At 40.0% G+C, this 24,979-nt stretch overlaps 1 protein-coding gene across 3 annotated transcripts in view; it reads right to left on the bottom strand.

Moving 5' to 3' along the window:
* Window positions 1-23,898, bottom strand: part of LOC140739315 (myotilin-like) — a 125,482-nt gene extending 101,584 nt beyond the window's left edge. For all 3 annotated transcript variants that reach the window (XM_073067482.1, XM_073067483.1, XM_073067484.1), the window contains exon 1: window positions 23,683-23,898. In XM_073067482.1, coding sequence (XP_072923583.1) covers window positions 23,683-23,688 — 6 coding nt within the window. In that variant the 5' untranslated portion in view covers window positions 23,689-23,898. The remainder of the gene's footprint in view (window positions 1-23,682) is intronic.
* Between the last annotated feature and the right edge of the window lie 1,081 nt (window positions 23,899-24,979).

The raw sequence follows: 24,979 nt of genomic DNA, 5'->3' as shown, positions 1-24,979 counted from the left end.
GACTCTTTTTGCTTGTTATTTATTTAGCCATTCTTCAGCTATTGCAAGTGAACAGTTGATCATCAGAAATAATTGTTCATTAACGAGCAAATGGCTAAAGCTTCCTATTTTTGGATTTGGGGTTAATGTTGCTGGTTATTCTGTAACACTGTCACTGGTTTCTCACAATTTGTTTTGAACAAAGCGTCTTTACCTCAGTATTTGCTGAACTAGAATATATCATTTATCACTGCATAACAGCAGCAGATGTTAAAGTTGTACATTTAGTTATCACAAATATTATTATTCCCCTTAAAGGCTGAAACAAGAAATGTTTTTTGTGTCATCTGAATCCAAAATCTACCCTTCAGCCATATTCTCTCTTTATGTGCCAAACCATTAGCTCAATCTTTGCCACCTTGTTAGCTGCAAATGTCCCTCTCTCTGATACACAGACACCTGTACAAATAACATTCAGAATTCTTATGTAAAATAATTTTAAAAATGGAGTCTCATTCTGTTTGCCTTGGCTCAAACCATCGTCTGTTCGTTTCCCTCCATAGATGCTGCCTGACCTGCTGAGTTTCTCCAGCATTCTCTGTGTGTAACTTCATGCTACTGACTTACTTGCATAATTGCTACGTTCAGCCAAGAATGACAGTACTACAAATTCATTGGCTGTATGCCTTAGCATTTAGTTAAGAGGCTTGCTTCATTCAAGTCTAGTCTGTGATTGTTAAGGGAAGAGTAACTGGTTTGGAAAACATTTTAATTCTGGAATATGGATGTGAGGACCCCATGGTTTTCTAACTTAGGTAGGAGCCATGCAAACTAGAAGAGATCTGATTGAATTGAACTGACTTTATTTCTTACATCCTTCACATACATGAGGAGTAAAAATCTTTATGTTATGTCTTCATCTAAATGTGCACTGTGCAATCATGGTAATTTATAATAAATAGAACAGTCAATGTAATATAGAGTACACTCAAACCAGTGTGAGTTCATCAGTCTGATGGCCTGGTGGAAGAAGCTGTCCTGGAGCCTGTTGGTCCTGGCTTTTATGCTGCGGTACCGTTACCCGGATGGTAGCAGCTGGAATAGATTGTGATTGGAGTGATTCAGGTCCCCAATGATCCTTTGGGCCCTTTTTACACACCTGTCCTTGAAAATGTCCTGAATCATGGGAAGTTCACAATTACAGATGTGTTGGGCTGTCTATGCCACTCTGCAGAGTCCTGAGATTGAGGGAGGTACAGTTCCCATACCAGGCAGTGATGCAGTCAGTTAGGATGCTCTCAATTGTGCCCCTGTAGAAAGTTCTTAGGATTTGGGGGCCCATACCAAACTTCCTCAGCCATCTGAGATGAAAGAGGCGCTGTTGTGCCTTTCTCACCACACAGCTGGTGTATACAGACCTCGTGAGGTCCTCGGTGATGTGGATGCTGAGGAACTTGAAGCTGTTTACCCTCTCAACCCCAAATCCATTGATGTCAATAGGAGTTAGCCCGTCTCCATTCCTCTTGTATCCACAACCAGATCCTTTGTTTTTGTGACATTGAGGGAGAGGTTTCTTTCTTGACACCACTGTGTCAGAGGGATGACTTCCTCCCTGTAGGTCCCCTCATTATTGTTTGCGAAAAGGCCAGTCAATGTACCTACTGGAAAAAGAGACTGCAGATTCATGTTGCAAAACCAATGAATGGAGGTGAGTCTAGCAGTAAATGGCAGCAGTTAGACTGGGGTGCAGTGCTGCATAACGTTCAAGCTCACAGAATGGTCAAAATCAGTGAAGGTACCTTTGAATGCCATATTGGCATTTCAAATGACAACCGCACTCTTGACCTTGAACCCTGCTGATTGTGGCAAATCCCATCTTCCACCAATCAATAGTCACAATCAGGATTAAAATACCAGACACTTGTATCCTCAACTGCACCTTCTCACACTTAATGCTGATGCACGCCTCCAAGCACACCCTAAAGTATGCACACAGCCAGCTATCAAATCTTGACGGATATATTCCTTGAACTTGGAGACAAATATTCAGTAAAATGGTTCCCTTTCCCTTTCAGGACAAGAGCGTGTATGGGAAATTAAGGTGCAGAGATTAAGATACTAGACAAGTTATCCAGGCAACATGAGTTCATGTTCCTCCATAGAATTTATAGAACATATCACAATAATGGTGATTGCTGTATTCTCATAAAAAATGCGACTCTTAATATGCTTAAGTGAAGGAAATCTACTACTCAGTGGCTCTGACCAATGTATCCAGATGCAAAGAAATGACCCAGTTGTATCAAGTCTGCAACTAGAAGCACAATGTAATTTACAGTCCACTTAAAAAAGAACACTTAAAAAGTGCTTCTTGCAAGCCTCTTCCTGCAGTCTGCCACAATGAAAGTCATTAGCAGGGTGGCTAAAATGTTGTCCCTGATTTGTAGGGTGGATTCTGCCCACCCAGAGGCATTGCCAACATGATCTTTACCACATATGACCCCAGCAGAAATGCAGGAAGTTACATCAGTCATCATGCTCCTCACTTATTTTGGTCTTAAAAACATAACATGACCCTGGAAGACATGGACCATAGTACCTAACCCAGAAATCAAATTTCAGTGAAGGCAAGCATCCATAAATAAAATCTTCCCGGGCTTCCAGCTGGGTACAAGTATCTATTTTAACCAACATTTCAATGGCAAACTCTATCATTTTCTTGATGAAGATGGCAGAGTTTGTCATCAAAACATTGGTTAAAATTGATATCTGTATCCAGCTGGAAGCCCAAGAAGAATTTATTTGTCATATATGCCTGGAAAGCACTAGATCCTTTTTTGCAAACATTCATGATAAAATTCATCATAGGTGGGACAGGATGATAGGAAATACTTTAGCTGATTAAAAAAAGTGTGTTTAAAAATCAAGACCACAAACTTGGCACAAAAGATGATCTGTTAGGCAGCAATGATCCCCAATTTCCTATACTTTGTAGAGAATTGGATAGCGTACTTCATAATAATGACCATTGCCTGCAGCATTAAAGCCTCAGCCAACTCCAGAGTTTCATCCCCAGCACCTGACACCCAAAGCAATTCTGAGCTCCATCCAAGCATGAAATTGCCAAGGATGTTCTGAAAGTCTGCTTTAAGAATCACATCCTCAAGTCAAGTCAAGTCACTTTTTATTGTCATTTCGACCATAACTGCTGGTACAGTACACAGTAAAACTGAGATAACATTTTTCAGGACCATGGTGCTACATAAAACAGTACAAAAACTAGACTGAACTATGTGAAAACAACACAGAAAAAAAAAACTACACTAGACTACAGACCTACCCTGGACTGCATAAAGTGTACAAAACAGTGCAGGCATTACAATAAATAATAAACAAGAGAATAGGCACAGTAGAGGGCAGTAAGTTGGTGTCAGTTCAGGCTCTGGGTATTAAGGAGTCTGATAGCTTGGGGGAAGAAACTGTTACATAGTTTGGTCGTGAGACCCCGAATGCTTTGGTGCCTTTTCCCAGATGGCAGGAGGGAGAAGAGTTTGTATGAGGGGTGCATGGGGTCCTTCATAATGCTGTTTGCTTGCGTGTAGTGTAAATGTCCATATTGGCGGGAAGAGAGACCCCCAATGATCTTCTCAGCTGACCTCACTATCCGCTGCAGGGTCTTGCGATCCGAGATGGTGCAATTTCCGAACCAGGCAGTAAAGCAGCTGCTCAGGATGCTCTCAATACAACCCCTGTAGAATGTGATGAGGATGGGGGGTGGGAGATGGACTTTCCTCAGCCTTCACAGAAAGTAGAGACACTGCTGGGCTTTCTTTGCTATGGAGCTGGTGTTTAGGGACACCAACCTGTGTTCTAACCTGTGGGAATCTCTGGTCCATAACTGACCAATATAATTGTTCACAAAGTCTCATAAATATATCCACATCCTCACCAATCTGCAGGAATCCCTGGTCCATGGAGAAGGAGCATCCTGCACAATTATTCCCCCTTATTGAGCAAACAGGTGTGGGCACTAATGCTGCTTTTGCCCTTGAACTTCTTGATGGTGGAAGTCACCAATTTGGGAGGTGTGCGAACTGAACGTTGGTGATATTCTGTAGTGCATTCTATAGATAATACAGGCAGCATCCATATTATTGTGGAATGAATATTGTGATTGTTTAGTGAGGTAGATTACCTGGTGCTTGAGGAGTCACTTTGTTCTGAATGACATTAACCTTGATGACTGTTGGAACCACAATTATCATTGTTTTTAGCAATGATAAGGAAGTGGAAATGATTATGTTATCTCTTGCTGGTCATAGCCTGGTAGTTGTAGGCATGAATGGAACTTGCTATTTACTAACCCGTAGCTGGATATTATGAGCTCCTGTCTCAGACCAGAGGTTTGAGAACAAAAATTGTGGCTGAAGTACCATAGGAGTGCTGCATTACTGGAGATTCAGAAGTTGTTGCAGTGAGTACAGTATACTGGCTTAGGTGAAGGTCCCACAGCACCATTTTGACAAAGCTTCAGGAATAAACTTTGATTCCTAGTGTTATTTATCTCTTAGCCATGATTTGGGTGTTGTCTTCAATGGCAAATAATGGAGATAGGGTGAGTTTGGTATTATAAATATGGGAAAAGATAACCTTAGTGATGGCATGGATAGGTAATTTGAAACAGATCTGGGAATCAAATATCACACCAAGTTTCTGAACAATTGTGTTCAGTTGTCAGGGAGAGGGTTGGCTACTGAATGGATTGAGGCAAAGAATACAGTGTCTCTTGGCTAATATTTATCCTTTACTCAACATTACTATTTATTTTCCTATATTACTTCCTTTAATACTCTCCTGCTACCCAACTTAATATCTTGTTATTTGGCTCAATGCCAAATTTTGTTTGCTAGCTGTGTAATATATTTGATCACTTTGTGACAGGAAAGACACATTTTTGCTGAATGATGATCCTGCCTTGTTGTAGACCTGTTTAATACTTCTCTTTAAATCATTATACATGTTATTGCTTAGAATATCCGTATGGAATTTTAGAATTTGAATTTCATTTAAAAAATAAGAGAGCAGCTCCTTTCGATGTTTGGCTGTAATTTGTCTCTTAGTTCATCAAGGAGTGCCAAAGATATTTTTTAACAGCTGCAGAGGTTTAATGTGTCCTTCTCGTGGATGTGACCAAGAGCGTTCTACTAACTTCAAATTCCAGTCTCTAGTGTGACTGTAGCAGCAACTCACAAAGCTGATTGCCCTGTGATCTAGACTTCTGAGGCACAGTTTCTTTACATTTCTGTGGAAGAGAGATTGTTGAGCTTTTGTTAAAGTGCAGCATAGAAATGTAAGCAGCTGCTGAATTGGAGGATCAATCATTGAGCTGATTCAAAACGGAGAACGATAGATTTCTGCGTATTAGGAGAGTCAAGTTATATGGAGATAAAAATAGACCAACCATGATCTTGATGAACAGCTCTTGCGGCTTCTATTCTACATTCTTATATCTCAGTCTAGACTTAGTACGTTCCTTTTTATAAAACTCTGTACTCTTTGTCAGCTAATTATCAATTATAATTATGAAATATATCCCAACAGTAAATCAACTCTTAATAACTTAGCTTTACAATCCAGCTTTAGAACAAAACTGAAACCTGCAGTGTGTGCAATATATCCACTGGTATGGTACATCTATTTTTGAATGCAGACTGCTGCTGTGAGGTCACAATACAATTGTCCTAAAGCTAATTGCAGGTTAATTATAGGTATGCAAGTTGCATATTTACGTTTTCATTTATATCATCCTCTTGGAATGTATATTTATGCTATTTTTTCATATTTCATTTCTAACTCATTAAAGTAAACGCAAGGCAGTTGTGTTAATCTTCAGTATTGCACTGCCACAATGAAGTATGGTCACTTTCCAGCTGCTGTCATTGTTTTATTCTCTTTTACTTCCCGTCTCCAGCTTTCTGATCCTCACTTGTTAACTCTGCATACTCCATATTAGTTAGTTGCATTGAAATTATTGTGCTCTTTTCCTTCTTTCCTGCAAGATGGCAATTGGTCAGTGAAATGACACAGCATGCTCTGCTATCAGAGAGATAAATCTGGGAAAAGTGGCTCTTAGCAATGCTCGTCTCACCTTCTCCATAATTGGGTACCACTCATTCTCACTCCTGCTGTGTTTACCATCCGTTCCACTATCCACCATCTATTTCTCAGATCATTATTCTCTAGCCTGTGCAGTGCTGATTCACCAGATTCATTCTTGGAATGAGAGGGTTGTCTATTGAGTGGTGAGTGAATTAAATGCAGTTACTCAATTGATTTCAATACAGAGGTGATTTTTGAAACATGGAAGTTTGAATGCTGAGAAATTATTTTTGCTGGTTATAGACTCTAGAAATAGGAAGCATCAAATTTAAAACAGAAGAACTTCGCAGTAGTTTCTTGGAATTGGACTGCGACTGATTACCAAGTGGGATTCATTAGAAAGGGTAAATAAGAGTAACACAAAAGCAAGCAGAGTGGCCATTCTTTTGAGCGAGTCGGTGTTTAGAGTGGCTTTGGCTCATCGGGCTTAGGGGAGATCAGGCTTGGACGAGGTAAAGTATCTGGTAAGTTTCGCCTTTTGGTCTTAATTGCTTATTCCTTGTCTGTTAGGGCATAATGGTATGGTGGGAATATCTCCAGGGGCAGTTTTCTGTACCATGTGTGAGATGTGGGGAGTCTGGGAGACCTCCAATTTCTCAGATAAACGCATCTGCACCAGATGCGCTGAGCTGCAGCTCCTCAGAGAATATATTAAGGAACTGGAGCTGCAGCTCGATGAGCTTCGGTTCATAGGGGAAACTGAAGAGGTGATAGACAGGAGCTACAGGGAGGTAGTCACCCCGAGGTTGTAAGAGAAAGGTAACTGGGTGACATTCAGGAAGAAGAAAGGAAATGCAGAGCCAGTGCAGAGTACACCCGTGACCACTCCCCTCAACAATAAGTATACCACTTTACATACTTTTGAAGAGGGAGTTGACCTGTCAGCAGGGAGCCCCAGTGACCGGGAGTCTGGTGCTGTGGCTCAGAAGAGCAGAGAGGTGAAGGGGACTGTAGTGGTGATAGGAGATTCCCTAGTCAGAGGAACAGAGACAAGGGTGCGATAGAGACACCCCGATGGTATGTTGTCTCCCAAGTACCAGGGTCAGGGATGTCTGCGTCGGGTATATGGCATTCTCAAAGGGGAGGCTGAGCAGCCACAAGTCTCAGTGCATATTGACACCAATGACTTGGGTAGAAAAGGTGAGGAGGTCCTGAAGAGAGATTTTAGGAAGCTAGGTAGAAAGCTGAAAACCAGGACCTCCAGGGTAGTAATCTCTGGATTGCTGCCTGTGCCACACACCAGTGAAAGCAAGAACAGAACAATTTGGCAGGTGAATGCGTGGCTGAGGAATTGGTGCAGGGGGCAGGAGTTCAGATGTATAAATCATTAAGATCTCTTCTGGGGAAGGTACAACCTGTACAAGAGGGATAGGTTACACCTGAACCTGAGGGGGTCCAATATCCTTACAAGCAGGTTTGCTAGAGCTGTTTGGAATGGTTTAAACTAATTTGGCAGGGGGATAGGATCCAGAGTGATAGTTCTTAGGATGAGGTCGTTGGTTTACAAACAGAGGGAATATATAGTGAGATTCCTAGCAAGGAGAAGCTGTTGATCAGGCAAAATTACAGTCAACAGGATGAGTTGCAATGTAAAAGTCAGACAAAATTGAAAAGGGTGAGCACAGGACTGAAGGTTTTATATTTGAATGCATGTAGTATACGGAACAAGGTAGATGAACTTGTAGCGCATTTAGAAATTGGCATCACTGAATCACAGCTGAAAGACGATTATAGCTGGGAGCTTAATGTCCAAATATACAGATTGGATCAAAAGGACAGTCAGAAAGGCAGAGAGGGTGGGGTTGCTTTGTTGGTAAAAGATTAAATCAAATCATTAGAATGAAGTGATATAGGTTAGGAAGGTATTGAATTATTGTGGATAGCACTCTGGGACTGCAAGGGTAAAAGGACCCTGAGGGGAGTTGCAGTATATACAGACCCCAAATAATAGTAAGGACGTGGTCTAAAAAATTACAACAGGACAGAGAAAATGCATGCCAATAGATATGGGGATTTAAATATGCAGGTAGATTGGGAGAATCAGAAAGGTGCTGGAACCCAAGAGGGAGAGTTTCTAGAATGCATACAAGATGTCAGCTTGCAGTTGAGCCCACTAGAGGACCACCTATTCTGGACTGAGTGTAGTGTACTGAACCAGAAATGATTAGAGAGTTTAAGGTAAAAGAACCCTTAGGGAAAAATTGATCAGATGATAGAATTCAATTTGGAATTTGAGGAGAAACTAAAGACAGATGTATCAGTATTACAGAGGAGTAAAGGGAATTAATTACAGAGGCATAAGAGGGGAGCTGGTCAAAATTGAATGGAAAGGGACACTGGCAGGGATGACGACAGAGCAGAAAAGACTGGAATTTCTGGAAGCAATTTGAAAGGTGTAGGATATATGCATCCCAAGGAGGAAGAAGTATTCTAAAGGCAAGATGACACAACTGTGGCTAACATGAGAAGCCAAAGCCCACATGAAAGCCAAAAGGAGAGAATATAAAACAGCAAAAATTAGTGGGAAGCTAGAGAATTTGGAAGTTTAAAAAAAACAACAGAAGGCAACTAAAAAAGTCATTAAGAAGGTAAAAATGGAATACGAAAGCAAGCTAGCCAATAATATTAAAGGGGATACCAAAAGTTTTATCAGATACACAACATGTAAAAGAGAGGCAAGAGTGGATATTTGACCATAAGACATGGGAGTGGAATTAGGCCATTCAGCCCATTGAGTCTGCTTCACCATTCCATATGGTTGATCCTGGATCCCACTCAAATCCATACACCTACCTGCTTGCTATATCATTTGATGCCTTGATTGATCAGGAACCTATCAACTTACACCTTATATGTACCCACAGACTTGGCCTCCACTGCAGTCTGTGACGGAGCATCCACGCATTCACTACTCTCTGGCTAAAAAAAAAAATCTCCTCTGTTCTGAAAGGTCACCCCTCAATTTTGAGGCTGTGCCCTCTAGTTCTGGTTACCCCCACCAGAGGAGACATCTTCTCCACATCCACCCTATCTAGTCCTTTCAACATTCAGTAGGTTTCAATGAGTTCCCCCTGCATTCTTCTAAATTCCAGTGAGTACAGGCCCAAAGCTACCAAATGCTCCCCATATGTTAACCCCTTCATTCCTGGAATCATCCTCGTGAACTTCCTCTGGACTCTTTCCAGTGACAACACATCCTTTCTGAAATATGGGGCCCAAATCTGTTAACAATATGGTCTGACTAGTGGCTTATAATGCCTCACCATTATCTCCTTGCTCTTATATTCCATTCCCTTTGAAATAAATGCCAACATTGTATTTGCCTTCTTTATCACAGACTCAAACTGTAAATTAACCTTTTGGGAGTCTTGCACGAGAACTCCTAAGTCCCGCTGCATCTCTGATGTTTGAATTTTCTCCCCATTTAGATAATAGTCTGCACTATTGTTCCTTTTACCAAAATGCATTATCATACATTTCCCAACACTGTATTCCATCTGCCACTTTTTTGCCCATTCTTCCAATCTGTCTAAGTCCAGGTGCAATCACATTGCTTTCTCAGCACTACCTACCCCTCGACCTATCTTCGTATCATCCACAGATTTTGCCACAAAGTCATCAATTCCATTATCTAAATCATTGACAAACATTGTGAAAAGTAGCAGTCCCAATACTGACCCTTGAGGAACACACTAGTCACTGGCAGCCAACCAGAAAAGGCCCCCTTTATTCCCACACACTGCCTCCTGCCTGTCAGCCATTCCTCTATCCATGCCAGTATCTTTTCTGTAATGCCATAGGGTTTTATCTTGTTAAACAGCCTCATGTGTGGCACCTTATCAAATGCCTTCTGAAAATCCAAGAAAATGACACCACTGCCTCTCCTTTGTCCACTCTGCTTGTCACTTCCTGGAAGAGCTCTAACAGATTTGTCAGGCAAGATTTCCCTTTATAGAATCCATGCTGACTTTGACTTATTTTATCATTAGTCTCCAAGTAGCCTGAAAACTTACCCTCCAACATTTTTCTCAACACTGAGGTTAGGGCAACTGGCTTCTGCCTTCTTCCTTTCGTAAAGAGTGGGGTGACATTTGCAATCTTCTAGTCCTCTGGGCATTCCAGAATCTACTGATTCTTGAAAGATCATTATTAATGTCTTCACAATCTCTTCAGCCATTAGTCTCAGAACCCTGGGGTGTACAGCATCTGGTCCGGGGACTTCATCCCTTCCAGTTTGCCAAGAACTTTCCCCATAGTAATGGCAACCTCACACACTTCTGCCCTTTTCTTGAACTTCCACTGTACTGCTATTGCCTTCCACAGTGAAGCCTGATGAAAAATACTTGTAACACACACAAAATGCTGGAGGAACTCAGCAGGATAGGCCGACATCGACTGTACTCTTTTCTATAAATGCTGCTTGCCCTGCTGAGTTCCTCCAGCATTTTGTGTGTGTTACAAGTATTTTTCATCAGGCTTCACTGTGGAAGGCAATAGCAGTACAGTGGAAGTTCAAGAAAAGGGCAGAAGTGTGTGAGGTTGCCATTACTATGGGGAAAGTTCTTGGCAAACTGGAAGGGATGAAGTCCCCGGACCAGATGCTGTACACCCCAGGGTTCTGAGACTAATGGCTGAAGAGATTGTGAAGACATTAATAATGATCTTTCAAGAATCAGTAGATTCTGGAATGGTTCCAGAGGACTGGAAAATTGCAAATATCACTCCATTCTTCAAGAAGGGAGAGAGGCAGAAGAAAGGAAATTATAGACCAGTTAGTCTGATGTCAGTGGTTGGAAAGAAGTTGGAGTTGATTGTTAAGGATATGGCTTTGGGATACTTGGAAACACATGATAAAATGGGCCTTTGTCAGCATGGTTTTCTTGAGAGGAAATCTTGCCAGACATACCTGTTGGAAATCTTTGAAGAAATAATAAACAGTATGGACAAGGGAGAATCAGATGATGTGTACTTGGATTTTCAGAAGGCCTTTGATAAGGTGCCATATATGAGGTTGCTGAACAAGTTAAGAGCCCATGGTTTTACAGGAAAGATACTAGTATGGATAAAGCATTGGCTGATTGGCAGGAGGCAAAGAGTGGGAATAAAGGGAGCTTTTTCTGGTTGAGTGCCGGTGACTAGTGGTGTTCCACAGGGGTCTGTGTTGGGAATGATTGTTTTTATGTTATATGTTACTGACCTGGATAACAGAATTGATGGTTTTGTTGCAAAGTTTGCGGATGATACGAAGATTGGTGGAGGGGCAGATAGTTTTGAGGAAGTAGAGAGGCTACAGAAGGACTTAGAATACAGAAGAACTTCAGAGTACAGGCAAAGAAGTGACAAATGGAATACAGTGTCAAGAAGTGTATGGTCATGCACTTTGGAAGAAGAGATAAAAGGGTAGAATATCTTCTAAACAGGGAGAAAATTCAGAAATTTGAGGTGCAAAAGGACTTGGGAATTTGTGTGTAAGATTCCTTAAATGTTAATTTGCAGGTTGAGTCTGTGGTGAGGAAGGCAAATGCGATGTTAGCATTCATTTCTAGAGGACTAGAATATAAAAGCAAGGATGTAATATTGAGGCTTTATAAAGCGCGGGTGAGGCCTCATTTGGAGTATTGTGAGCAATTTTAATAATAATAAGCGTGAATAGTTTATTGATCCTGAGTGGGAAATTATTTTCTTACTGCAACAACATTTATAAATATACTTAGTAATAATAATTAATAATAATATAATAATAACTAATAATAAAGTACAGAATTGTAATATAGACTGTAATAACTTACCCATGTGCAATAATAATTACAAAATAATAAAACAGACTATTGTACTTTGATGTGTGTTCTCCTGTCGCACAGAAATGAACTCTTGAATATGTTTATTGCATCTGGTAGGAAAGATTTTCTGTAATGATCTTTGTGACAGCAGAGCTGTTTGAAAGGGTGCTCCACTGCTTATTCAGTAGATCATGGAGAGAATATGCCTGGTTATCCATAATGGATAATAATTTGTTAGTGATCTCCTTTCCACCACTAACTCTAGGTTGTAGCCAAGGCAGGATACAGCCTTTTTGATGAGTTTATTTAGTCTTTTTGAATCACCAGCATTGATGATGCTTGCCCAACATAAAGCAGCAAAGAAGACTGCACTCGCTACAACAGACCGGTAAAAGATCTCCAACTTCCTGCTGCACACATTGAAGGATCTCAACTTCCTTCGAAAAGAGTCTGCTCATCGCCTTCTTATAAACAGCCGTGGTGTTGGTTTTCCAGTCAAGTCTGTTGTCCAGGTGAACACTCATGTATTTGTACTCATTCACCACTGCAAGTTCTTCTCCCAGATTGTATACAGGACTCGTCACAGTTCTCTTCCTCCTAAAATCAGGATCCCTTATTGAAGAAAGGATGTGCTGACTTTGGAGATAGTTCAAAGGAGGTTCACATAAATGATTCTGGGATTGAAAGGCTTGTCATTTGAGGAGTGTTTGATGGCTCTGGACCTGTACTCACTGGAATTCAAAAGAATGAGGGGTGACCTAATTGAAACCTCTCGGATATTGAAAGGCCTCAATAGACTGGATGTGGAGAGGATGCTTTCTATGGTGGGAGATTCTAAGACAAGAAGAGACAGCCTCAGTATAGAGGGGTATCCTTTTAAAACGGAAATTAGGAGGAATTTTTTTTAGCCAGAATGTTAAATCTGTGTAAGTCATTGCCATAGGTGGCTGTGTAGGCCACGTCTTTAGGTATATTTAAGGCAGAGGTTTAGATTCTTGATTAGTCAGGGCATGAAGGGATATGGGGAGAAGGCAAGAGATTGGAGCTGAGAGGGAAAATGGATCAACCATGGTGAAATGGTGGAGAAGATTCAATGGGCCAAATGGCCTAATTCTGTTCCTATATCTTATGGCCTTATAATAAAGGGAGGGACAAAGACAAGATGAAATTGTCTATTTTTCAGGTCCTCTTTCTTTGAAGCCTGCATAAACCCTTCCATCAAGGTATTGAAGGTTGAAATTGAAACATTTTTAAGGAACTATGATTGGGATAGACCAAATCTGCTACAAGTAATTTCTCCCCCCTCCCCCCATGGCCCTGTAATTCTCAATACCCTGTCTGGCGGTGCTGACGTTATGCTTATCTGGTGCACGCGGTAGGCTAAGGCACAGCATGGACCCTTTGTACTTGCACACTCAAGAACAGAGGCATTTGGTCTGTTGTTGCTTCCAGTTTCAGGGACGTCTTCTTTTGGTTTTTGATGGCGGTTGACAGTCCAACTTAAGGGTGCCTTAATATCACCAACTGGACTTGAGTGTGACATAGAGAATTGGGAAATAGAGCCCTTACTAGTTCTTTAAATGTAAACTAAATTATCCCAAAAGCCCTATAGATTGTAAACAATGAAAGACAATATTGTGAATTAAATTAAAGTCACTTCCATAACTCAATAAATTCTTTAAATGAAAACTATCAACTCCAAAGATCGTAGGGAAGCCTGTATTTGATTTCTTGCAATGTTATATGCTTCACACTGTAATAGTATGTATTCAAATGTTTTATCATGGTGACAAAACCTACACACCCCAGAGTGATGTTTTCCAACAAAATATAAGGAATAATTAAGCATCATATACCCAATTCTATGTCAAGTCAATATAATTCCTTACTCCTTGTTTTAACCCCTTCTCTCATCAAGCCAACATTTTTATGTATTCTGTAATGGTGTCTCCCCGTATGCCCATTATCCCACTAGTCTTGCCATAACCTCCTAATTCTTAACTCTACCAACCCGATAGCTTCTGATTTGCCTAAGTGGAAAGTCTATAACCACAGATGAACTTTTAACAGCTTTTTAACCAAACAGTCAACCTGCTCATTTCCCTCAACACCTCTATGTGAAGTGACTCATAGAAAAAAAACATGTAAACCAATATTTGAATATGAAAAAAAGTTTGAAGAGCTTCCAACAGTAAGTCTGACCTATTGCTGGAATGACCTGTTTTAAGACTCATCAAAACCGAAAAGGAACCTGAACAAATTACAACTTTGCAAGGTCGAATTTCCTCCATTCACTATAGGCCCAAAATGATGGCAACCAAAGGGACCCAACTGATGGGCAAGGTGCCTGTTTGTGGTGGCACATCCTCTTTGTTGGTTCAGTGGAAGAGTTCATTTTGAAGGATGGCGAAGAGTGAAGGCTCCTGGAAAATGGTTGGTTATGGAAGATAGTAGATGAGGAAGTGGATGAGCTATGATCTTGAAATGTGGAACATGCTAGTGGGATGTGGTGGGGGAGTGAGCTTTGTAGATGTCATTTTGGGTCTCGCATACTTTTTTTTACATTGTTATGAACTAATGGGGACATACCATTGGCATCATAGACCCATCTAGGGGAAAATAAAAAACTTTGCAACTTATTTGTTGCCAAAGGAAAGAACACAGAGTGGAGATCTTAGTTGGAACAGTCAACAAAGCTGAAAAACCAAATGACTTCAATTGACTTAAAATGTAGTTACAAAGAAACAATGATAAATGAGCAGGCAAAAGAAATATGTCAGATGGTTTCGGCCCGAAACACCGTCACTACCTCCTCCCATAGATGCTGTCTGGCCTGCTAAGTTCTGCCAGCATTTTGTGTTTTTATTTATTTCTAGCATCTGCAGATTCACTCGTGTTGTCAGATGGATTTGAGTGTTGTGAAGGAGATCGTCATCCAATCTGGATCGAAGGAGGAAAGGGCAGCTGATTTTATAAATAATAATGAACCATAAACTGGGATGGAGCAGAGATTTTGTGATGCAATTGTAATAGTAGTAAGATGTATTTTCCTCAGTTGTGGATTGATCTTTTCTCACACAATTAAAAATTCTGAAACCAAAGTGAACAAATCAAGTTAACAGACAATACACCCTCTCCTTATGAACCACATATAGACCCACTATGCACATAAGTTTTTCCCTCTCTCATCACTCCTCTTGTGATTGTTTCATCATAGTTTGTTCCAGGTACTTGATTTTCTATATGCACCTCCAGTTAACAAAAGCATTTGCAACAATCTCTCTGCACATCTCTTACCTTACACAAAGCAATGTGACGAGCAGTTGTCGCAAGTCTGGTTATACATTTTCCAATGAAAAGCAATTCTCTGAGTGCTTTCCTGTGCCTGAATGGCTTTACCTGGTAAAGCAGGAGCCAAATATCTGCCCCGGTTGATAGTTCTGAAACCCGCTGACAGCTAATCATTACAGTTTTGGCTTTACCCTCTAGAACATGTACAAGGGCTGGATGTAATGAACAACGAATGTGAGTTGGTTTTTAGCATGATTTCTGGGTTATGCTACCTTTCAAATGCACGGACAGCTTAGGTTAGCACAAATGGCAGTCAAGAAATTGAAAAATTATCCAATATTATTGTTTTAGAAAAATGATATAAGGTCTATTTGTGTTCATTAATTCTTTATGCAAAAATAATGAAAGTTAAGTAATTAAAGAGTTAAAGAACTGCAGATGCAGGAATTCTGAAATAAAAACTGAAAACCAGAAGAAATTAAATGCCATTATCTACAAGGTTCACCTAGAGGTAAAGGCTCAAACTAGAAATCAGATCCTGTAATTATCCACATAATGCCAGTGCTCGCCTGTCAAGGTATTGGAACAGTTTTCTTGTTCAGCCAGGAAATGGCACACATATGGCTCCTGAGAGGGAGAGAGAGGAAAATACTAGTGGAGTGACTGACCACAGAATGGAAAAAAATTCCCTCCATGTCAAGATTTTAAAAAAGTATAAATTTGGCTATGCTTTAAAAGCTTTTTCTGCATTTGCTATTGAAATCCAAAATCTAACATTTGACACTTGATCAGCATATTCAAAGGGCTTTAATCCAGTTTTAGGAAATGTTTCAAAAGTTTCAGAAAAGAAAGAGTATGGAGTTTGAACGGATATTGGTCCCATTTCTATTCCTCATCTAGAAATTGACCATGTAAACTGAAATTTTTGGAGCAGTTCTATGAGATGTCAGTCTTTCATTAGAGCATAATTGATAGAGCACGAGAAGTTCCAGCAGCTCTCCATCCTGCTCTACCAGTGATCAACAATCTCTGCTTACTTTCCATATTCAACCCTTGACTCTTTACTTCCCAATAGTCCAAACATTCTGTTACTCTAACGTTGAAACAATTTTCAATGCCAAGGGAAAAAATTTCTTGTCTGTTTATTGTGAAAATGTGAGAACATTGACTTCTCCAACTTTCGGTAATTTCTCTCACTCCTCCTTTTCTTCGTACTTATCCATCACCTCCTTCTGCTGCCCCTCCTCCTTCCTGTTCTCCCATGCTCCTATCAGATTATTTCTTCCTCAGTACTTTACCTCTTCTACCTATCACCACCAGCTTCTTACCTCATCCCATCTCCCCTACCCACCCACCCACCTTCTCTCTCACCTATCACCTTTCCCCCTTTCTTGCTGTTATGTTTTGTAACTGAAAAACATAACAACTAATTTGAAGAAAAACCAGGGAGTCTGAAATGCAAGTATAACTTTGTTTTTACTTTAAGCGAAGCTCACCTATATTACGTGACAATGTAGTGACATATGCCATTTACATACTTTAACACATAACCCGTCATGAATTATGTAACAACAAAGAATGCTTATTCAAACAATCTATTTACAATATTACTCAAATATTACTAAATATTAAATGCATAGCACTCCTCGCTTAGATATAAACTCCAATTCAAAATAGAAGGCATCTCAACTTGAACATGTAACATTTTGTTCTCTACTCATCATATATATATAAATAAATAAATATAGATATATAGTCCCATTCAGGCTTAAAGATTTAATTGCTGTGGAGAATGTCTTACTCTTGTGGGTTAACGTTTTTCTGCGAAGAGAGGTCACTCAGCTTGGCAGGTGAGACTTGTGGCTGTGAAAACAACCTCATGTTCTGGGGCCTCCTTAGTGGTGGTTGTACGAGTTGACTCTGAGACTGCAAGAAGTGATTCTGACAGTTCTGAAACACCCTTCTCCTTTTTGAGGCTTTTCTCTCTGGATCTACTTTGAGCCTTGCTTCTCTCATGATCCCTATCATGATCTTGCACATGGTCCCGATTCCACTCACTCCCTTATTCCTGCTCATTTTCTTTCTCACGTTCCTTCTTTCACATCTCTTTCTGGCTCACGTTCTCTATCTCTTCTCTCCTTTTCAACTTCTTGTCTTTCTTTTCTTGCCTTCCTTTTTCTTCTGGTTTCTTATGAGTGTCACTGAATTTGCTAATTTCTCATGAAATTAGGTCTTGTTTATCCTTTTCTATGTCATCCTCCTCTTTCTTTTCCTTTTTCTTCTTTCTAGGATGTGCATCTTGATCTTGGGAAGGTGCATTTAGTTCACTAGAATATTCTCTTATTAATCCTTCTGTTGCTCCCTTTACGATCTGATCTCTCTTCTTGGTTTCCACAACATCAGCCGACAAATCCTTGGTTTGCATATCTCATTTGACTCCATTCTTTTTGTCCTTCTGTTCATCCAGCTGGGCTTTGGTCTTCCCACATGAGTTACCTTTTCGCCAGTATAAGTTCTTAGTTGGATATCTGGGTATCAGTACCTTTGAAATGCCATTGAAACTCATTTTGTGGAATGATTGAAACAGCTGAACTAGTGTCTAAATCCATTTTTGATTAATTTATCATTCACGGCTACTGTAAGCCACTCGCATCAGAATGTTCATCAACAGCATACAGATTAGTGCTCTTTTTGAAACTACAGCTTCACCTTTTAGCTTTTTCTCTTGTGCAATACATTTACTTTTGTCTGCCCAACATGCTCTTTGCATGTATCCTACTTTGTTGCGTTTTCTGCAAGTTTCGTCTTGAAATCTGCATTTGTCTGGTGTATGCGAGTCCCGCCATAATGCTAACACAATTGGTTTGGCCAGGCTGGTTTTTGTTTAAACGTTGCAATTTTGTTCACACTCATGTTCATTTATTGCTGCAACTCAATTGTGTCTGCCTGCTGTTTTCATTCATCCAGTGATTTCAAATGTAAGTTGTGCTCCAGTTAGAAGCTATTTTTAATGGTTTCTTCCAAGTTTCCATAAACTAAACAAACTCTCAGTGTATCATTAAACCCAATACTGCACTGACATTGCTCAGACAATCTCTTGATTTCAGCTATGTTCATTGAAATGGACTCCTCTTTCTTTTAATTCCACTCATGAAACCTGAAGTGTTCTGCGATTAACAATGCTTTTGGTTCTGAATGTTCCTGCATTACTTTCACAATATCAGCAAAGCTCATTTTGGCTGGTTTGGTTGGAGCAGTCAAACTTTTAAATGAACTGTATGCCTTTAAATCCAATGCACTCAGCAAAATTGGCATTTACGTTTCATTGGCTATTTTATTTGCTTCAAAATACAGCTCAATTCGCTCAGTATCCATTTGCCAGTTATCCATTATGCAATGGAACACGACTATGTTTCCGATGTAGCCAGCGATTTCTACTTTTGTTTTGTTATTATTATCAGCTGGTACTCGCTGCTTATGAACCCATGAATTCATTTAGTTCCTGCCTTTTGTTTTTAACTCAAATGCCTTTTCCTCCAGAAGAAGTACATGCTGCACTGTTTTTATTTACTTGGCTGTGGTTTTTGTTTTAACTTGAACATCTCACTTCACTTCAACAGGTAGGGAGTCGTTTCAGGTTCATTTTATACTTCCTTGTTGCCACTGTTACATTTTTTAACTCCAAAACATAGAAGCTAATTGGAAGAAAAGCAGGGGAGTCTGGAAGTCTAACTTCATGCTTACTTTAAGCAAGGTGTGCACACATGACGTGGTGGCATAATGATGTATGCTATTTACTTATTTCTACATTTAAACCATAATAAATTATGTACCAACAAAGAATGCGTAATCAAACAATATATATACAATATTACTCAAATATTACTGTATGGTTAAATACACAGCTTTCCAGTCCTGATTAACCACCTCAGCCTGAAATGTTGACTGTTTCTTTCTCCCATAGATACTACCTGACTTGCTGAGTTCCTCCAGCATTCTGTATGTGTTGCTCTGGATTTCCAGCATCTGCAGAACCTCTCGTGTTTAGAGTTTGTAATCCCTGTGGAATTCTAGTACCTTGTTTGGTGTTATTTAGATAATAGGGGAAAAATTGCAGTATCTGCACCCTGAAATATGTGGGTTTGTGTATGAGGCTGAGGTTTTGTGAAATTTATCCCACTTATGAAAGGACTTGTTACTTGAGAAAAAAGCAAACTAAAGAGCTGATCATTTTAACCACTGGAGTAGAATTCCTGACTCCAACTACTGATATTAATGATTTTGGAAGTATCTCATTTGCAGGTAATTCTCAATAATTATTCTTATTATTAATTGCCCATTATGTCACTGGCATTTAGGACAGCAACGAAGGTCCTCCATCTCGATCTGTCCTTGGCCACATTGATGGGATCTTCATTGCTGTTTCTGTAACAATTTTTTTGGACTTTTCAGGTTTCTTTGCCCTGAGCTGAACCCCCAAACCTGGAGGACCAGTGGACCACTCTTAGTCTGGCCTCTACCCTTTGACCTGTTTGGCATGGGTCACCCTACCAAGAGCCAAAGCACAAGGCCCTGACTCTGGGTCATTGAGGCACACAAACCTCCAAACCCTATGATAAGGTTGTAGTCCTCTTGGAGGAACATGGGCAGGGACCCTCAAGAAATGAATACATAAGCATGTTGTCCAATCTCTTGACGAATGTCTGGCCTACAATTTGAAATACCCATTTATTAGATGTCAAAACTGAAAATAAATCAGAGGACAGAAGCACATAATCAGGGCATACTTCTTTGATCCATTCCAAGGCTAAAATGATAGTAACCATCTTGGACATGAATACTGATACTTTGATAATGTCTTACCAGTCACCTGAAATTTTGGAACATAAACAAAAGCGCCTGAACGGCCTGTCACTGGATCTTTTGAACAATCTGTGTAGATATGTAAGAAGCCATAACATCTGCCTTGAATATATTGCTGAACTTCCTGTGCCACTGATATACAATCACTCCTCATCTTGATCTTTTCTTGAAAGCTTAGATCAACCACAGGCAAAGGGAAAAACCATGGAGGAGTGACAGAAGGGGGTAGACTGGGTCGATATTCCACATTAAATAACGCAAGATTTTGTGCCCATTCATTTCCCATTCACCTAAAGCTAAAGACCTTGTGAATGCAACACTCTACTGATGTTGGCCATATTGGATGACCAACATCATGTCCCCTGACGTTGACCGAATAAATCACTGCTAACTCTAACCATCATAGATGTAAAGGTACTTCGCCCATTCCTACCATTTACACAGAAATTGAGGACCACAGCATAATCTCAATGCTCGAGCTTGATCTAGGGGCTTTAATACTGCTGGTGAAGCTGACCAGCAACGTATCCATAATCAAAGACAGATTTGATTAATGCAATATACGTTAAAGTGACCTTCTACTTGCACCCCAACCACACTGAAGGTCCCACTTATTTTTTCTAGATCTTGTGCTCTCTTCTGCAACATCTCAATCCCACTGAAAAGTTCGCAAATGTTTGTAGTGATAGTATCAGATAGACTACTGAATGCACAGAGAATGGAGGGTTGTGTAGGCAGAAGTGCTCAGTTTAGTTAGGCATTTAATGACTAGTTTAATTAGTTCATCGTGGACCAATGATTCTGTTCCTGGGCTGTATTATACTCTGTTTGATGTTCTATGTTATATGTTCTCTCCTTCATAATTCTGCTCTTCCCTCTCACTCCTGCCCCATCTGCCTCCCTTTCCCTCCCTCCCAATCACCACCCCCACAACGCCCCGCCCTAGGGTCCAGCCTACAACTCAGCACAGTCTCCCCGGCCCACCACTCCATTCTCTGTACATTTGACACTATCACTACAAAATTTAGGAACTTTTCAGCGGCATTGAGCTGTTGCAGGAGTGAGCGCGACACTTAAAAAGAACTAAGGGGGGCCTTCGGAAATTATAGCACTATATGGTGATGATGGTGCCACGTGGAAGAGGCAAGAATATAAATGATATCGTTAGGAAAATGCAGGCAGCTACTAATGAAGCAGCAGATTGGGGATGTGCACTCCCTCAAACAAAGAGGCTGCTGGTGCTGAAAGGCCCCGTTCACCTCCAAACAAACGGCTGCTCACACCACCCCTAGCCACCCAGGGCTTCCACCCTCACCCACCGCAGAGAAATGTCCTCCTTCACTGCAGTGCTACCCATCAGCCGCCCCGGAGACTGGAAGCAGTGGGATGCAGAGCCACTCAACTCGCACCCACCACTCCCACAGAGAGAGAGAGAGGGGGGGAGAGGGAGAACCACGCAATGCCCACTCCGGAGGCGAAGAGGGAAGGGGGAAATTCCCAGTAATCCTTCTTTCCACTTAAATCAATCAAGCAGACTCTAAATTTCATGGTTGTATATACAACTGATTATCTTAATTACTGACCAATTAATCAAACTGCCTTTTAAGGTCTGACATTTTACAGTAGTTACTGGGGCTACTTAACATCAATTTGTGACATTAAATTAATTTCCACTTTTGAAACAATAAACAATCTGTTGGAAGGACTCAGTGGGTCAAGTAACATCTGTGAGGGGAAAGCAATTGTTAATGTTTTGGGTGGAAACCCTACAAATGGGCTGACCTGAAACATCAACAATTCCTCCCCCCCCCCCCCCACAAATACCGCTCAACCTGCTGAGTTCCTGCAACAGTTTGTCTATTATTCCAGTTTCCAGCATCTGTAGTCTCTTACGTATTTCTTTTTTTAATATTCAGAACAACCACTTGAAAAGTCTTGTATAATTCCAAAAACCTCTGTAACCTCACCTTTGTGTTGGAATGAATAAAACCAATTATCTAAACCTATCCAGGTAACTGAAAATGTAATTTAGACATCACCCGTGTCAGCTGTCCTCTTTTTCAGTATCCATCACGCAATGAATGAATCAAACATCAGCACCATTGCTCAGGATCTCACAATAAAGTGTCAAGTTCTGCTTTGTGATTTCAAGTTAGCTGCCTTGATTTAATTAATGGTAGACTCTTAGTAAAATGGGCTTATTACTATACAGTTTGAGGGATTCTGAACCAAGATCTAAGGATTGATAAGACTGTGCAAGTTAGAAAGCAAGCACTAACTTACATGTTCAGTGTTTTCGATGTTCATATCTATGCCTATTTTCAGTATGTGGTTTATAGTTTCACTACATATTATAAATATGTTGTTCCCACATTATCTCATTAATTAGAGAAAGAGGTAAACTTGTTGAAGTTCTATACTTTACAGTCAAATTCTCATGTAAACTGACAACTTCTAGCACCATTTCATCACACTCTCTCTGTCCTTCTGTTGCCTCTAGCTTATCATATTGTCAATATCCTGCATAAAATGGGGATAAATTTCCTCTAATTGCCTACTGGGAAGGCAAAAGTTGTTCTTTTCATTTACTACTTTATATACTCTTCTGTGATTTTCTCCTCTACCATCACCCCTGCTTGTAGCTGAACCAGTCTGTATGGAGCCATCAAAATCTATTGATTCCTGAGATGAAATTCTATTCCCATATCTTCTATATCCTCAAGAATGTCTCCAGTGGGTACTGCTGGCATTGGCTCTATCATACTGCTTTCTGTTGTCCCTACATTAGGTCCTAAGGCTCTAATTATGTAAACTCCAGAATTTTTTTCTTTGTTTCTTCAATGGGTCTGATCTCTCGACCTTCGTAAATTAAGCTCATCTAGCCCACAGCTGTCATCCTTCATCTTAACTGCCTTAGATCCAGCAATGTCTCAGATGTGAAATCTTTACCTTGTATTCAAATCCCCTCTTGGACTTTTCCCTCCCTCTCTGTAATCTACACTAGCCTCACAATCATTCCAAAAATGTGCACTGATCCATGTCTGGCCTCTTCTGGGATTTCCTTCAATTGCATAGGTTTTAAGCTCTGGAATTTACACCCTAAATTTCTGCCTCATCACCAGTCTTCCTTGATTTTTTTTCTTTGACCAAGATTTAGATTAGGTATTCTAATATTGTTTTATATAATTTTGTGTCAGATTTTGTTGAATAAATAATCCTGCATAATGCTTAGATATGTTTTATTACAGCAAAGGTGCAGATATTAAAAATGAGGAGAAAAACATCCACACAGGCATTTTTGTGGAACAAATGTATCTTATTAGAGTGCTTACAGAGTTCAGATTACAGATGTTTATTTTACCTTTATGTAATCATCACCTTCACTTTTTCACTGGACTTGGAACCATTAGCATTTTCACTCTTTTCTTAGCTTGACTTATTTTGGAATTTGAATGCATTGTATGTTTTATGATCAATGAATACATTCTTTTTACTACCATTAATTAACAGCTTCACAGTTGACTCATTTAGTAATAACTGCCAGCACATATTATTCATAAGTATCATAAATCTCAGTTTATAACTGTAAATATAAATAATTTCTTCTTACCAGCATGTAGCAATCAAAGACACGTAGAAATTGATGATCAAATCCCACATCCTGGAATCCTTTTCTTTATTAATGTGCAAAGTATTGCCCCTTATTTTAGATTTACTCAGATTTGTTGTTCAAATCAGGAGCTATACAGGGAGCAGAGAAAGATTATAGTCCATTAGATAGCGTTAACTTCAGAAATCTACAGATTGATCCTTCACCCGGTGCTCGTCTAAGGAATAAAACTAGGAAGTGATCTCAAGCTCATCTCAGATTTCTTGGCCATGGACCAGCTGTTCCCTACTCGCTTAGTCAAGAAATACTAAAATAAGAGAAGCGTTAAAACTGAGCCTTCAGGCCATCTGTGCAATGATACATTAGGTGGTTATTATATCAAGCAATGCTTTATATGGCATTACAATTAAACCTGTAGTCCGTACTGTCATAATATTGTAAAATGGCCCTTATTCAAAAAGTACTTACAGATTGGATATATATTCAACACTTTATTGGTAAAAATTGTGTACATGGAAGTCTTTCCAACCCATGCTTTAATACAAGCTATCACTTCTGTTGTGCCATTTCTTTTAATTTGTGATTTCAATCCATGGTTAAGTCCAGGAATTTTTAAATCCCCTTCCTGCTTTGATACTATTTGTCCATTCCTTTGTTAATCAATAATGAATAAAAGTAGAAAATTACTTTCTTTTCATTTGTCATTGAATCAGAGGTTATATTAGTTGCCAAATCCTACATGTCTTGAGTAAATAGGGCAACACAGAGGTGCAGCCTGGACAGCTGCTGCCACACAACTTCAGTGATCCAGGTTCAATCAGGAGATGTCTGCGGAGTTTGCATGTTCAGCCTGAGAGTGCAATTACTTCCTCCAGATCCTCTGGTTTATTACCACCTTCTAAAGATATAGAATTCTTTAGATTAATTTATCACTACAACTTGTTGCTATTGTGGAGGTTCCAATATGCAGAATCAAAAGATACTGCAGATTTTATGGACTCATCCATCTCCATCACAGGCACAGTCCTCACCATCGAGGACCTCTTCAAGAGGTGCCTTAAGAAGGCAGCTTTTATCATTAAAGACTGTCACCATCTAGGACATCTTCTTGTCATTACTACCTTCAGGAAGAAGGTACAGGAGCTTGAAGACTTGCATTCAATGTTTTAGGAACTGCTTCTTCCCCTCCATCATCAGAATTCTGAATGGACCTGGGAATCTGTGAATGCTGCCTCATTTGTCTTTTTTTTTGCACAATTTATTTATTTTTGTACCTTCTAGTAATTTTATCTGTGGC

This window comes from Hemitrygon akajei, chromosome 15 (genome assembly GCF_048418815.1).
Source record: "Hemitrygon akajei chromosome 15, sHemAka1.3, whole genome shotgun sequence".
NCBI lineage: Eukaryota > Metazoa > Chordata > Chondrichthyes > Myliobatiformes > Dasyatidae > Hemitrygon > Hemitrygon akajei.
This window is presented reverse-complemented; position numbering and strand designations above follow the sequence as displayed.